General features: G+C 37.1%; 2 protein-coding genes across 3 annotated transcripts; one reads left to right on the plus strand and one right to left on the minus strand.

Annotated features, from left to right (window-relative positions):
* Positions 1–580: 580 nt before the first annotated feature.
* snapc2 (small nuclear RNA activating complex, polypeptide 2) lies at positions 581–4,422 on the minus strand. Of its 2 annotated transcripts, none has more exons than XM_084107803.1 (5): positions 4,109–4,422; positions 2,904–3,168; positions 2,645–2,818; positions 1,703–2,240; positions 581–1,299 (listed from the first exon to the last, which is right to left on the minus strand). In XM_084107803.1, the coding sequence occupies exons 2-5, from the start codon at positions 3,117–3,119 to the stop codon at positions 980–982; spliced, it is 1,248 nt and encodes a 415-aa protein (XP_083963929.1). In that variant the 5' UTR covers positions 3,120–3,168; positions 4,109–4,422; the 3' UTR covers positions 581–979. The 2 variants fall into 2 exon arrangements, with proteins under 2 accessions (XP_083963929.1, XP_083963930.1); XM_084107804.1 differs by having other exon boundaries at positions 4,062–4,119.
* Positions 4,423–7,854: 3,432 nt separating this feature from the next.
* nat16 (N-acetyltransferase 16) lies at positions 7,855–16,055 on the plus strand. The gene is made up of 4 exons (XM_084109334.1): positions 7,855–8,177; positions 13,451–13,674; positions 14,911–15,135; positions 15,249–16,055. The coding sequence occupies exons 2-4, from the start codon at positions 13,459–13,461 to the stop codon at positions 15,813–15,815; spliced, it is 1,008 nt and encodes a 335-aa protein (XP_083965460.1). The 5' UTR covers positions 7,855–8,177; positions 13,451–13,458; the 3' UTR covers positions 15,816–16,055.
* Positions 16,056–16,651: the final 596 nt, after the last annotated feature.

Genomic DNA, 16,651 nt, shown 5'->3' on the forward strand with positions numbered 1-16,651 from the left:
ATTACTCACCTGTGTAGTGATGCTCACTCTAAAAGGTAATTCTTTATTAGGGGTCAATGCAACAAAGTACTGTGTTTTGTTTTGCCAGTTATTATTTTTCTGGCCTAAAAGCATCAGACTGTAAGTCATAGAGATCTCAAACTTGGTGGGATGGTTCCAAATCCTCCCACTACTCAGCTACCTCCCACACACATCCATCCGACATAAGGTTGCGCTATAATATGCACATTGGCATTTTGGTCTGGAACCATAAGAGAGATTGTTTCTAAAAAATTATTTAAAAAAAAAAGGTTTGTTCTCATCTGAAGAAAGATTGTCATATACATCTGGTATGGCATAAGGGTGTAAGTAAATGATGAGAAGTTTTTGACTTTTCCTGACTTTTGGATGGAATATCCCTTTAACTGGTTCTTCGAAACTTGTTTTTTTTTAAAAAGTACAAAATTAAAACATGAGGAGACGAATGGAACAATGACTACAGGAACATAAACTGCTTAACGAACTAAAACTACACACAGACTGAGGGGTAGATGTGACCAGACATTGTACATATTTTATATTTCTTAAGAAATGACGTCTCTTAACTGACAATTTTTTATTTGCATTGCATTCAAAATGAGAAAAGTATACACTGTTGTTTTTTTTAACAAATGAAAACTCAAGAGCACTAGACTGGTGATAATACTGAAAATATACAAACTGCAATAAACGGTTGTTTTCATTCACAACAATTTGAAGATGTAGACACTTAAAATATTCAATGTTACAATTATTTTTCATGTTTTATGTCTTTTTATAAGAAACTTATTTTAACAGAATCAACAACTCAAGTGTAGTGAAATAATATGAATACTTTACACACACATTTCCCAAACAAAAGAAAAGAACAAATCTGAACCAGTAGAAAAGTGAAACATAAGACCCACACAGAGGGTTACTTAGGCTCAGCTGAATACTGAAGGGGTTCAGCCTAAACATATCATTTCTCAGAATCCAGAGACAGTCTTTTCAGCAAGGTTACTGGAACTAACAAAGGATTGAGAGGACAGGTGCCAGCCGTAGCCCAGTCTTTGTCCTTTGCTGGTTCTGTGACAGACTCAGTGGAGGATCCAGTAGTAGTCCTAAGTTTCTGTGTTAATACAGTAGAATCAGCTACATTCGCACATGGGACGTTTGAAGAAGAAGCTGTTTTGGAGAGATGCGAGTGTAACTGGAGGAGGTGATGTTGAAGTTCCTTGCAGTCCAGTAAGGGGAGCTCCTCAGGCAAACACATCAGCATATCCAACAGCACTGCACTCTCTGAGGACATATATAAAATATGAGGAAAAATAGAGATCTTTTCACAAATGTATAACAGATTGGTTCACCCAGAATTACAATTCTGTCATAATTTATTCATCCTCATGTCGTTCCCACATGATCGGCTAACTGACTTTTATGAAAGTCAAAGTCAATGGGGTTCAAAAACAACATTGATCCTCATTGACTTTCACTGTAATCTTTTTAAAGACAAAACAAAGGATGTCATACAGGTTTGGAACGGCATGAGGGTTGTTATTATGAGACGTTTTATACTGTTTAAATTGATCTAACTTCCACATTCCTGGGTCAATGTGTAAAATGGCCATGAAGAGTATAATTTATTCCACTTTTTATATCATAATAGAATATTATACTTAAAATGTATCATAACAATACATACCCATAGAGGTAAGGGATGAATTGCCGGTTGTAGAGCCAACGCCACTTAAATATTTATAAATCTTGTCAAAATTCATGACACACTTCAGCATTCTTGGTTTGGATAAGTTATCGTTATCTAACAGTCCCAATCGAACTGGATTGTGTCTATTTGAGGAAACTGATGGTGACACTGGATCAGTGGAAACAGGACTGGACACTGTTGGTTCTGCTTCTGATTGTAGTTGGCTTGGGCTTCTTGTCATCTGTGAGGATGTTGGTGTCTCAGATGTGTTAGGCACTACAGGTGAACTGCTTGATGCATTATCCAATTTGCTAATATGGTCAACAGCATTAGAACTAGAGTCAGGCTGAATAAGAGTTGTAGCTGAGGTAGTGAAAACGCCAGGATTTGGGCTCATGCCCGAGGCAGAAGGCCGAGAAGGGGTTTTATGGGACTGAACTGGGTAAAGTCTGGAGAAAGCAGGTGTTCGGCTGGTGGAGTGTGGAGGTTCAGAGTGCATCAGGCCACAGGGCTCTGTGGCAGCAATCACAAGCATCTGATGATAGTGTACAAAATAAACAGAAATTATTATCATTTTATCTGCTTTATGGTGATCTAAGGCAATAAAGCAGTAAAATACAGTATACTGTTTGTCATAAGATATATAGATCATTGACAGAATCATTTGCTGAACTTACATACTTGTGGTGCATCAATGTAACACACCTTCGTGTATCACTGTAGTTCAAAAGTATCATAAGTAACAAAACCTTATTGTCAAATATAAACATTATCCATCATTATTTGTCTGCTCCTTAGTTTTAATCCTGTCAAAGTAATGGCGAACCAGTTCCCCCTCCCACAAGCTCAATAAAACCGTGTATTCATAATAAGGTTGAGAAATTATTGTTTTTGGTGTGGTGTCAGGTGCATTTCCACATTGAAATGTCAAATGCAGACCTGGGAAAAGGCAGAGGAAATTGTCTTCTCATGGGATCTGGAAATTTTCTGAACCAGCTCTGCCCAGATTTCAATGGGAACCTTAGTCTTGTGATGCTCCCTCCTCTGACTCTGAACCTGAAGATAAACCTTCTGCAGCATACGTGACTTCAGGGACTTTATCAGGTCTTCAATCTGAAACCAAGCAGTAATTGCATTACAATGGACATGTGCATGTTCATCCGGCTTAATCTGTTTTGGGTGATGGCAATGAGTTTACCTCTTTGAGAGATCGTTGGGGAACTTTCTTTTGAAGCTCGGTCAGATCTAACTCCGATTCAAAATTATTCTGTAGTTTCAAAGCTTGCAAAAAGCTCTGTAGATCTTTGCGAGCCCATCCTTTGCAGAATGATTTGTCTCTCACTGTCTGTTTTTGCTCAATGCTCTTAAATAGAAAGCGTGACGGTTCAGTTCGCTGACGAAATGGAGGTTTCATAGTTGCTGATTAGATAAAAGTTATGTCCAATGTACCCTGAAATTGCCTGCTGTAAAAAAAGAAAGAAAATGTTCACATTTAATTTTTAATAACTACCCATTAAGCTTAAACAAACTTTATTAAGGAGCACAAAATTATGGGAAAGCAACATTTTAAATTAATATAGCCACAAGTGGCAATCATCAGAGCTCAAGCATTAAAAATGATCAGTGATCTAAATTAAATGTATCTTACGGCGTGGTTTTTATAGCAAAATCCATATCGAATCTTTACTGAAGTTAGGGTTTGATCATGTGTGTTGAGCATGTGCCACATTCAACATTTAAAAGGATGTCACAGGACAATTTCAAATGAATGTGAAGATACCTTCGGTGCTTGGAGCCCTAAATATCAATGGCTTATTTATTTTTTAAACCATAACTTACATTCCTTTAAGAAGGACTCGAAGAGGAAACTTTCAATTTCAACAAGAAAAGCTTTGTTTTCAAAGATTCAAATTCTCTTTAAATTCTGTTTTATGTCCCATCAAGGTTTAGTTATATTTTGATGGTTTGCACCACTGATCTATATAATGACATCGTCATTCTATAAAGATCAGTGGTTTGCACCTGAGAAACTAATGAAGGTCAGGGTTTTTTTTAAATGGAGTTAATTACAGGAATGTGTATGAATATCAAAACAGGTCACAAATGCAGCAGTAATAACCTCACACCGAAAATGTTCAATCTCTGTAAAGTGCGCCAGAATTCTGAAAAACATGTTGCTTTCCTGAAGCCACTGCTTATTATCTATATAATATCTTATTATCTTATTATCTAAATGGCACCAACGGCATTCACACCACATGACATATTTTCCATAAGTAAGCTGTAGGGCAGCGCTTGACCAACGGACAGCTTTTAAGGAAGGACTGCACGGTAACCATCAATTAAAATGACTTACAATAAGCTAGATGGAAAGTCAAAAGATTAGAAACTTCCGTAACTTACTATCTTATGACAACACAAGTCCAGCGGGTTTCGGTAGGTGCAGAGCCAACGTAAGTACCCGTATCTCACTACGAGCCACTAAGAGGCTCAAAAACCACGAAGCTGAAATGCGTTTTCACATGTCCGATTGCAAAGGCTGTTCTCGTTTATGATGTCTAATTCAATATACACTTTATATATGTGTATATTAAAAATTCAATGAATAAAAAAAATATTATAAAAGACTAAGCGGTCGTTAGCACTCACTTTCGTTTATACTTAGCATCTGTTAACTTAGCAGATAAGGCCTAGAGTTTGCACCACTTGTCGTTTGTGAAACACACCACTAGAGACCGCTCAAACTTTTCACACGAAAACGAATTTCTCACTGCAGCAGTGCGAATTTCTCACAATACCGGTATACTATCACACTTGGTATTTGTCTAAACCTGTGATAGTGACAAAAAGACCTGAAATATACAATTTTTGCATCAAAAATATATGTTTTTTCAAGTTTTTTTTCCTCCCGCATGCAATATGATGTGATAGATCTAATTTCCGTCAACTCTGATCTGACATCTCATCAACGGTAAAGTACTTCCGCCTGTGATGGAACCACTGAAGCCACATATGACATTATACCAGAGCCCGTCTAATCTAAAAAATTATATCCTGAGAAAAGTGGATTTTGAGGGTTTTTCGCCATAGACCTCCATTCATTCTGCACTCGCCTGCGAGCGCCCCCGCATGGACAGAGACGTGTTACTGCAGCCAGTCCAGAAACCGGAAGTAAGCAGCAATTCTCTTCCTATTAGACATTCTCTGATTATACTTCATATCCAGTTCCGCCTAAATGTAGGCATTCAGGCATCTTTATGTGTCATGAGAACTCTAAATTGTACATGTATTACGGCTGATGCTAGCCGTACATTCAAAAACGTTGGCAGCGGTGGGATTCGAACCCACGCCCCCGAAGAGACTGGAGCCTTAATCCAGCGCCTTAGACCGCTCGGCCACGCTACCTATGCATATACTGGTTCCAAAAAAGACTAGAAAAATTACCAAGAAGTAATTTCTCACTTGGTATCGCCTTTTAATTATTGTCTAGGTTTTGACCAATTTTGTTACCAAAGATTAAATTATAACCCCCGTTGTTAATATTGACCATAAATGTAATCCTATGACGTTTTCACAGGTATATCGTTTTTGTGAACACCAAAAGCACTGAGGTCACCTTCAACTGGCTAAATATGTCAATACTAGGTATTTTAATAGTAGGCTACTATCGAAATTTAACACAGTGACATGGAGCTGTTTAGTTAAATATGGTTTAAACCATGGTGCTGATACCATAATCTGGTTATAGTGCACACACGAAAAATATGAATAAAGAAATGTATTTTTTCCCTCAAGTAGCTGAGCCATCTGCTATATAATGCATGATCTATTAATTTGAATTATTTTAACATGACTCTGTAAGACTAGACTATATATAGCCTAATGTATATATATAGACCTATATAAAATGCAGTATTTATGCTGAATATATGTAGGCTATTACATATAACAATATAGCCTACATACATATTCAAAATGATAGGCTATGGCATTCTTGACATGGCCTGCATTATCTTTAAGATTAAATCCTCCACATGAGCATTGCAAACGAATCCAAATTAAAACCCAGAATCATAATTGAAAACAAAAGGTAGACAGAAGTCTATAAACAGACAATTAAGAAAGATAAATTAAATGCAAAAGGAAGCATGAAAAAAAAGGTAGGCTATGCAATGCTTGGTAAAGATGTAGGCCTAAAGAGGTTGTCATGAAGAATGGATCAATTCTGTGGTGATTATGACCTCTGCTGGTGATTGCATGACATGATTTTAGTGGATGTGTGAAAGTCTTACAACTGCGGTTTTCTGCAAAAACTGAGAGATGCCAAGACGTTTTAGTGATTGATCGGATAAAACTAATTAAATTAATGTGTATGCCTTGACTGTTTTTGGATATTTTATTATTTCATAAAACATGTTTGATTATATAAGGGAGAATGAACATTTTGTCATATAATTTCAGATAAGTTGTTATATTTTACTGACAAACACTCTTGAGTAAAACAAACAAACAAACAAACAAACTATTATCTAAACACAGCTCTTGCATCGGAATGCCTTGTCATTTTCAAGGCGATTGTCCCCGTGTTTCATAATTCCTATTTATGGTGCATTTAATCCAAACTTCGGCCGTCTTGGGGCTTTGTAAGATGAGACAAAACAAGGTCAAGCTAGTCAAATTGATTTACACAATGAATGTCAGGTTAGGAATTGTATTTTTATGATCACACTTGCATAAAAAAGCAGAATAAAGATTAAAAGGAAAGTGATTTTATTAAAATCTGATTTAGTAAATCTAAATATATCACATCATATTTTTCTATTTTATAACCTTAAGAGGATTTGCCTCAGAAGGCTTTTCCATTTTACTTACTGTCCAAATATGACGCGACTCCCGAAATGAGTATCATCTGTATAGTTTAACATGAACTTAAAGTTGATTTTCCATATGGACGAATATACATATACACATAATGATAAAGATGAATATGTTTAAAAAGGACTGACAGCCTCAGTCACCATTCACTTTCATTGCATCCTTTTCCATTAACTTTAACATTGACAGATTATTTATTTGTATATTATTATGTTTATTCTTTTGCCGTGCCAAAACTGAGAAATTGTGAGAATTTGTCTTCCACTTTTGTGTTAAATTATTGAAGTCTGCCTTATGTTCACCAATTAATTCAGTTTAGAATCCCGCATTAAACACATTTCATTAGTCTCAACAAAATGAAAAAGTAGGTCAGAGGTTTTTTTGTGTGTAAATATTACAGAAGTCTATTGTACTTCTTAATAGTTCCAAATTGTCTTGATGACAAAAGTCATTTTGCATCAGTATCAGCAAACCTAATTAAAATGTTATCATTGTTTAATCTGTGTTGTTTTTGCCATTTCAAAGATATGTTATCGGTAAGCTTTTTCAGTCTGTATCTTTAATCTACGTCTAATCTGAAATGTATTATGTATTACATATTTTGTTTCATTGGTGTCAATTACAGATTTCAACGTCATAACATTAACCATCATGACTGAAGTCATAGGCCTATTTCATTTCTTTCTTTCTTTCTTTCTTTCTTTCTTTCTTTCTTTCTTTCTTTCTTTCTTTCTTTCTTTCTTTCTTTCTTTCTTTTTTTTAGTTAGCCAAATGGAAAAGTAATAAACCCATCTGTGTCTTCAACATGACCTCTAGGGGTCCTTGGCACTAGTAGGCCTAGAATCTGCAAATTATTGTTTACGGAAAAAAAGTAAGAAAAAATGGTATTTAACAAAATTAAGAAGCAAGAGTTCAGCTAAATGTTGCATTGTGCGCGCCTGCTTTAAAATTATTAAAATTTACATCGAATTTTAATGTAGCCTAATGTACAAGTATATGATCAGGTAGGCTATATAAATATTTTATTATGATATATGCCTGCTACTATAGGCCAGTAAATGCAACACTCAGTTTTGTACAATATGTAATAATATATAGGGTTCTTTCTATCTACCTAAAGGACCTTGGGCTGAAAAAGGTCACCAATGTCGATACTTGTCCGAACACCTGTGCACCATCTCTTTTGTATATGCAAAGCACATTTACTCAAATGCAGCTGTGTATGTACAGTATCTATTTAAGTTGCAAAAACCAAGGGGAGCAAAGCATGCACTGAGTCAACAGAACAGCACTCTTAGTGTTCGGACGCATTGGGAGAGAGGCAGATGGAGAGAGAAGAGAGAGAGGTCGATCATGATTGGGTGATGGTTTAGGGGGTTGGCATACCTCTCTGCTCCTTACTGGGGGATGGGGATGAGGATGGGAATTCTGGGAGGGGCTTTACAGTGACCTCATACTTCATATATTGTAAGCCTGAACCGGCATTACCTCAAAATTCTGCCTTTAATCTAACCGCAGTGCAACGAAAGCTTACATCTATTCAGCATCTGCCAATCTGACCTCTGTATTCATCACCGGTCCGACGCACGACGTAGAGGTAAGTGAAATGGTCCTCTGTGCCCGTTAGAAAGGATTTTGCTCGTGCAGCCTATGCATGGCAAGGGCTCGGCGCGGTCGAACAGTCATTGTACTTGGATTTTCACGTCTTCAAATTGTCATGAACATCACGCATTTGCTGTATTGTCCTTCTCACCCTTTTTCAAGTCTCACGGCTATTTTGCACGGCCCTAATTAATATCTCTTAGAGCCGACAAGGCACTGAATGAAATGTAAAGAATTCGCCGGGAACCCCGCAGTATAGGTTTTGTTATATGTTGGCATTCATGTCGAGCAGCCTATTTTCGTTTGGTCACTCTGCGTGCGGCGTTTTTCAATTTACGCCGGATGCCGGTACGGAATTTGTGGAAAATGGAAATGTATCGAATAATCCAGTTATAATAGTAACAATGGAACTGCTTCGTTAATAGATGATAGGAATTCCTGTCTAATGCCTCCCCGCTTGACGTGTCAAAACGTTATGTAGGCTACAATGCACAAATATATATATATATATATTTATTTATTATTTATATTAGAATTTACAATATAAATATAAACATTATATGAATGTATATACGGTAAGTATTGCACCATTAGAGTGAGATCTATTAGCAAGAATTAGTTAAATCATTGCTTTTTTAAATTTGTGTTTCGAGTGGGGGCGGGGCGAATCAATAGGGTAGAATTGCAGTGATGCTGAGAACACGACACGGCTTTGAAGATGTTGAATGCATCCATCGTTAAATATCATCATATATCTGTTGTATTTATATAATATCCCTATTTATAGAAATGTTAATTGCTGACTTTGTTTTTTAAGAATTCTAAATCTAATGTAAGTCGAATGTAGGCCGATTCTTCGTTAACCGATGCAATGTGCATGTCCTGTTCGTGTTTTGTAGTTCTTGCTGGTGAAGTCGGCAGGCTCATATCATAGTTATTTTCCACTGGCACGTGAATGCCCATGCTGACGCACCATACCTCCAGTGTAATACATGACATAACCGCGAGAAGTAGACATATGGCATGCCCTATTATTAATGGACATAGTGTGCAGGCAAGCTGCTGCAGTAGTGCAAGGCATGTACCAGTGTCATGCTTAGCCCATTTTATCATGCTACTTTTGGTTTTTGACTTTGCTCCACATACCGCAATAGCCTACTGCATTTAATGAGCGCATTTTCTCAAGTTCTTTGCGCGCGCGCACGCACGCACACACACGCACGCACACACACACACACTTCTGTGCCTCTTGAAGAGAGATATGTGGTCCTGATGGTCATAATTTGACTGAACACATTTTTATCTGTCAAGAATATTGTTTCAAGCATGCAAGTTGTTTTTGTTCATTGTTGTCAAGAATGACTAATGAATAAAGTGATAATTCACCCACAAATAAAAATTCTGTCATTCTTTACTCACCCTCACGTTGTTCCAAATCCATATATGTTGTATTGTTAATTTTTTCCATGGAACGCAATAGATATTTTTTTTCATCCATTTATAGTGACCATGGGTGTCATGCTCCAAAAAAGGACAAAAAACCTCTATAAAAATAGTTCCTATGCCTTGTGTCATATGATAGCTTTGTGTGTGGTTGGTGACCCCTAACCTTGGCACGTTGCACAAGGTTTGAAGTCAAAAAGCAGTTGGTTCTAACATGTCTTGTAAGAGTATGCAATGCGCCAAAAAAGCAGGATGGAGAATGAAATTTAAGGAGTAAAATCCAAAATTTTGTTCTGTTCCTCGCACAAATAACTGAAATGGCTCTGAATATAGCGCACAAGTAATAAGGACTGTTGTTTTTTAGGTCTTTTTGGAGTTTGACACTATTTGGTTACTATGAACTTGCATTGTATAAAAAATAACTGTGTGAAAATTCTTCTGAATTACTCCTTTTGTGCTCCACAGAACAAAAGCACACATAAGGAACGGCATGAGGGAGAATAAATTGTGACAAAATTCTTGTTTTGGGTGAACTTTCTGTTAAATTAGATTATTTTCTGCATTCTCAAAATGCTGTCACCTTTATCTTCACATATTCATACAGGGCTTGCTGTGTTGACTCCACTTTGTTATCATGTTCACCATGTGACACGAACAGAACTTACCACTGACCTAAATATGTGTTCTATAATAAAATATTCACAGTTTGTCAGTTTGCTTTTATGCTGACATGAGACGCCAAAATGACACTGCATGAAAAAAGAGCAATTAAAACACAAAAGCATTGCGAATTAACTAATTTCAGTATGTCTCTTGTTCATCATGTATTGATGGATTCGTATTTAACACTGATGTTTCTAAATCTATACATCACAATTTTTTCTTACTGAATTGTATTGCAGGCATTTAAAATGGAAATGTTATGAAAGGGACATTATTTTTCAAGGTTATCCTCTGTGCTCCCATAATCTGGTCTAATGAATTTATATGAACACATATGGGAGGGGAAGCTACAGAATGCAATGTTTTGTCATCTAAGACAGGAATTTAAAGGACAGAATAGATTAAATTAATTGTGTGATGCACGAGAATGGATGATGAATAGTTTATCTAGTCCAGAATTATTTACCATTATAATATTTTTTATTCACATTATGTATGATGCTCAGATTTATCTATGATGTTCTTATTTAAAGCAAAGTGCCGGTTAACAGAATAAATGTTTCCTTTGAACGGGATTTTTTATTCAGATTATGTAAATGTGCCTCAATAAGCTTGTAGAGAGAACAGAATGATGTAACGTTCCTTGTAGATTACACTTTCATTTATGTCCTTATGACCTTCTCAGTATGCCAACCTCCTTTTGTCTTGATAATGTTTCCCCCCATTAATTACATGAACATATCTTAAAATTTTCCCTTTTCCCTTTAATTTTTTGCATTTTACCAAATTGTGATTCTTGTATGAAAACAAAACTGAAGTTATTAGACAGACACGTCTGACCTTTGTTATATTTAATTAATATGATGTTGAGATGCAAAACCTATTGAGGACCTTAGCCCGAACGTGACTTTTTTTTCCATTTCATTTTTAACAGGTGGCAAGTGTTTGCCTGACTACAGTAATAGTGAAAATAAACTATAATGGGTACAATCTCAATCAAACTGAACCTATTAGAAGCTCACAGAAGCCCATTATTTGGCAGTGCCGAATTGTTGGTCGGGTCAGACACTACATCATACTAGTATGCATCAAATCAGTTGTCTTTGTTAAAGGTTGTAGGAGCATGTATTTATAAAATGATGCAGTGTGCAATAAACTCATGAGAGCCCACTTGACCATAACAGTATCACGGCTTGAATAGAAAGCAAGAGCAGGGGTTAACTGGGTTAGTTTTGTTAATTTAAGTATGTGGTCCCAACAGACACTTATTCAAACCAATGCACAGTACATTTATTAAAAAGATAATACCTGGAATAACGTGGTTATGCTACAGCCCACTGATCACTCCTTGCAATGTTTGAACTTAGAGCCTTTTGACATTACCAGCCCAGATCTATAACCACAGCACAGGGGCCCGTGAAAATTCTCACAGTAGAGCAACATCAACGTCATGGTTCCCAGGGAATGCGTGAATTGATAAAATGTATACTCTGAATACAATGTAAGTAGCTTTGGTTAAAAGACTGAAAACAAAGGGCAGATTCAGATATTCTGTTCAGTGTCTCTGAAGAAGATGTTTATCTGTGCATGTCGGATTCCAGTACTTCATGGAGCAGTCAGTTGTAAAACATACAGAGAGCTTTATTTGTTGACTAGATTTACATAGTCTTTCTCTACCAGCTCCCCATGATCTACTCAACAATGTGATTGTTTTCTTGGCTTCATACTTAATCCCCATATTTTCCCCCAAGCATGTTTAAAGCATGATTTTTCTTCTTGATGTTATACTTCTTCTTGATACTTTTTTCACATTCATCCTCTCCTTCAGTGATGTAATTGTAATAACTCCGCCTGAGGCACCTTTAAATTCTGTCCCACGGAGAGATGACAAGTCAAGCCCTATGATATAACAGCAGATAATGACTTTTTTTGCAATTATATAACACATCTCATTGAAAGATGTCATGCACTATAACTACATGTTCACAGACACTAATTAACACATGGGTGCTAAAGTCCATTGAGGAGTTATATTTTCAAAAGAACTAATTAATAAATAAATAAAAATCACAATTGTTTGGAACTCATTAATGGACCGTTATGCAGCCTCACAGATTCCACTAACCTGATGGAATTTGCTAATTGGTGCTTTGATATTTTTTTGTTCTCTTATTTACAGAGATAAATTCATTTGGGGTTAATAAGGGTTACCAGACCTAGACTGACCGAGCATGAGTTAGGTTAAGGAATCTAGGGAAACACATTGATCCGGCCCAATGGAAATATCAGACATCTGTTGAGTTTAAGCGAACAATCCCATTACAAATTGAAGGGCAAATGAAAGACTAAGAGAGTCACATGGAAATGTGGAAATCGAAAATTGCATAGCAATTGGCAAATGAACCATGCGTGAATAGTTTATGTCACAGCATCACAAAGTGCTGTCCCATATATGTTTGCCAAATCCAAATAAGCTTTCGGACATGAAGGGTTTTCCCATTACAGTAGTGCATCAATGGAAAAGTACCAGGGCTTTCTCAACCGGTAAGGGCCCAAGGGGGTGCAAACAATGTTTGCTCTGTGACTTGTTCGCAGTGTTGTTCCCGCTGCACGGATTTTCTGCCTTTCAATCCCTGACACTCACTACCCATATATGCGTGCCTGCACACATCTGCCTACCCGTCCGCTCCACCTTCCCCTGGATGTCTCACCCCATTATTTCCCAAGTCCTATCAAAAAATGTGTTTATTTTCCACTGGGAACCAGGGCAATGCTGCTTAGTGAGAATTAAAAAAAGGATTAAGGGTTCTGGCAATGGGAGGTGGACATGTCTGTGTATGTGCGTTGGCTGAGGGGCGTCTGTCTCGCATTTGGGCACGGTTACAAGTTGCCGCTATTGATGCCAACCTGCTGGCGTGTTGGCATGGGAAGATAAACAATGCGACATGAAGCACAAACCTTGCACTGTACTGAGCTGATAAGGACCCTCACACATTTTTCTTTGGTAAAGTTCAATCTTGACATCCTTGAAACTTATAAAATTTGCAAAGGGACAAAAAGTTGAATGTCAGATGAAACCTCTTTTTGGGTCTCAGATCATAACGTAATTCTCAAGTAGAAATCTCATTGTAAAACTCTTTCCATGATTGACTGTGTCTACAGCTCTAAGGATGAAGATTGAAAACGGCCTGCCTTGCTCTCAGCTCCCTGAGGCCCCTCCTCAGACCGGCCTACAGTTTACGGTGGCAACGGAAGAGGACTTTGATGACATCATGGCCATGAGCAAGGATATCTATGGTGGCCTGGACTATCTGCCCTCCCGCTATCAAGCCTGGCTGCAAGAGAGCAACCGCACTGTCATTTTGGCTCGCAAGCAAGGCAAAGTGGTAAGAAAGCGGATACGGAGAGATTTTCTACAGTGCGTGTTACACCCTCATTCCTTCAGAGGAATAGTTCACCCAAAATGAAAATCATTCATCCATCCCCATGTCATTCCAATCTCATATGACTTTCTTTTTTGGGGGAAACATGTAAGGAACATACAGGATATTTGAATGAATCTATTGAAGGGCTGCATGATTTGGCCCAAAAATTATATTGCAACTATTTTGTAATTTATTACATTTTGAATTGTGATATGATAAACATTTAATCTCAAATGAAAACATAATAGCTTCTTCTAAAACATCCAGGCAAAATTAATAAAAACAACTTGCCTAACTTGTATTTTTAATTTATAATTAAATGTTTTAATTAGAGTTAATTATAAATTATAATACATAATTTTTATATTTATATTTATATTACTATTGTATTAATACAACTGTACTGTAAATCAATACTTTTTAATATAATTTATATTTTATATTTATATATATTTATTATTTTCTTTACTTTCAAGGGTAAACCATCCAGCTTTTATTTCGGCAGAAAAGACCTATAAGTTTCTATGTTTAGTTGACAACAGGTTGATAATTACAACTCGAAAGGCTGAAAACTTCTTTCCACAAACATTGTGTCTTCTGAAGCCAAGCAGTGAAAAGGTTTTTTTAATGGTACAAGGTTTTGCGTCAGCACAAAACTACATGCATTTTGCGGAAGAACATTGTTTTGGTTGTGCTTTAGCTCTGCATGACTGTGCGGATGAATATGGTTCTTTCTCATAACTAAAAAAGAGAAAGATTATCCTACTGCTCATAAAACATTCACTTACAGGTTTAAGAGACATAACCAGTTTCGATGGAAAGGATCTCAAGCTGACTAGCTGAAGATGTTAATGTAGCTTTTTGGTATGCAATTTCCAGTGAAAACCATCCCACAATAGGCTTACCATAGTAAATCATTATTTAAATTTAGTTAATTTTGAGTTACAAAGTGTACCTTTAAATGTATTTATTCACTGAAAATTAAACAGCTCGACAGACCCAGCACCATCCATTCATATTATTTGGAAAAGACTGATCAACACATTATTCAAAATATACCTTTTGTGTTCCATGAATAAAAGAAAGTCATGTAGGTTTAGAACAAAATGAAGGTGAGTATTATTTTAAAAAAAACTCTCCCTTTCCTCTATTGTAGATATAACTTAGGTCTGCTTTTTATGCAACTACATTTTCCAGATTGCACTGGAGTCAGTGTGTGTTATTGATGATGGTGAGACCATGCTGGTGGAAGGGCTTCGTGTTGCCCCACAGGAGAGGGGGAAAGGTGTGGCAGGGGTACTTCTTCGGTTTTGCTCTCAATTGGTTAAGTCCAAGTACCCTGACGTTAAAGTCAGCAGATTGACAAGAGATGACCAACTGGGACCAAAAGACTTCCAGAAATACCGGCTCATCACCAAACAGGTAAGAACCATTTACATTAAAATATAAACATTTTGTTTAGGTAAGGTTTTATCTTGAATAAAACCAGCTAAAGCCACATTGTCTCCATTCTGTCACCAAATTCAAACGTGAAGGGAATCCTCCTGGTGCGCTTCCATGCTGAAGACCTAAAATTACGCCTTGCTGATCTTGGGCCTAATATCACTATATCAGGGGAGAGTCTGTCCACCACAAACATCCCAGTCCGTTTGGAGCCAGCTGAGGTGCACCAGCTCTTCCTAAGCGATGTTCTAATGCAGGGTGTCCTTCCCAATGCTACCATTGTTCAAGATTGGCAGCCCTTCAAGCCTCTGTCTAGCAACATGGACATCCTGCTGAAGAAGGACATTGATTGGATGGTTGATGATGCCAGGCGCCCAACCATGGCCAGCATGTGCACCTTCCCTTTCCATGTGCCAATCGGTGATGACTGGTACTACCTCAACATCGACATGTTTGGTAAAGACCTGACACTGGCCATACAACAGCTGTTGTGCCACCTGAGGTGCCACACTGGCACTCTGAAGGGTTATGTCATGTGTCAGGTGTTCCTGGAGCCCGCACTGTGGAAGCCGATGGCCGATTTCTTTAGGGAGACCCTTAAAGTGGAGCTGGTGAAAGAGTACACAGAGCAGTGTGTTGTGGAGTCTGATGTCGTTTAGTCAAGGAGCCTCAGAAACACCTTCCTTTAAAAATTAGACACCAAACTTACATAACATGAGGAAAAGTCTCCTTCAAATATGGCACCTAAAAGACATCTAAAATATCTACTTTAAAGGGACAAAAAAAAAAAAAAAAAAAATCAGTTCTATTCCGCTTAATGAAAATGCTCTCATAGGATTTAATTTATTTTAACAGCAATTAATTCATTAATTAAAATAAAATGCATGTAAGTGAACAAACTAGAATAAATGTGGTAGATGCTTGTTTAGGTTACTTAATTTATTTCCATATGCAGTACTGTAAACAGTGGCGCTGACAGGACAGGGACTGGAAAAGAGGGAGCAGTTCCAGATTATATAAAATTAGGGACCCAAATTGTTCCAGGCCCTTTCATTTCTGTTAGCATCGCTGACAGTGAAAGCATATTTACTCATGCTGAGTTGAAAAGAAAACTGCACAATCTTTAGGGCACTTTATGAAAAAAAAAAATGGGATCTCACTTTAGTGTCTGTTGCTTTTTCAGAATGTGGCACTGTAGCTGCTAGAGTATTTAGAGGGGGAAAAAACAAGAACAACATTTCTTTTTAAAGGGACTTTATGACAGGCTACCCATATGCAAATCAAAATGGTATTTAGAGGCAGTTTTAATTAACTTGAAATGACTAACATTACCACATTGGGAAAATGTAATCTCAGACTAAACACCTTTCTGATTTGCTCCTCGAAAAAATGGCCTTTAATAATATTTCTCTCTAAAAGTACTTTGCAGTGCTTTAAACTCTGTATCAAATGATAAATGTCTGGCTGAGAACTTGCTTATACATTTAGATTACAG

The sequence above is a fragment of the Abramis brama genome, assembly GCF_963993115.1.
Source record: "Abramis brama genome assembly, chromosome: 3".
Lineage (NCBI taxonomy): Eukaryota > Metazoa > Chordata > Actinopteri > Cypriniformes > Leuciscidae > Abramis > Abramis brama.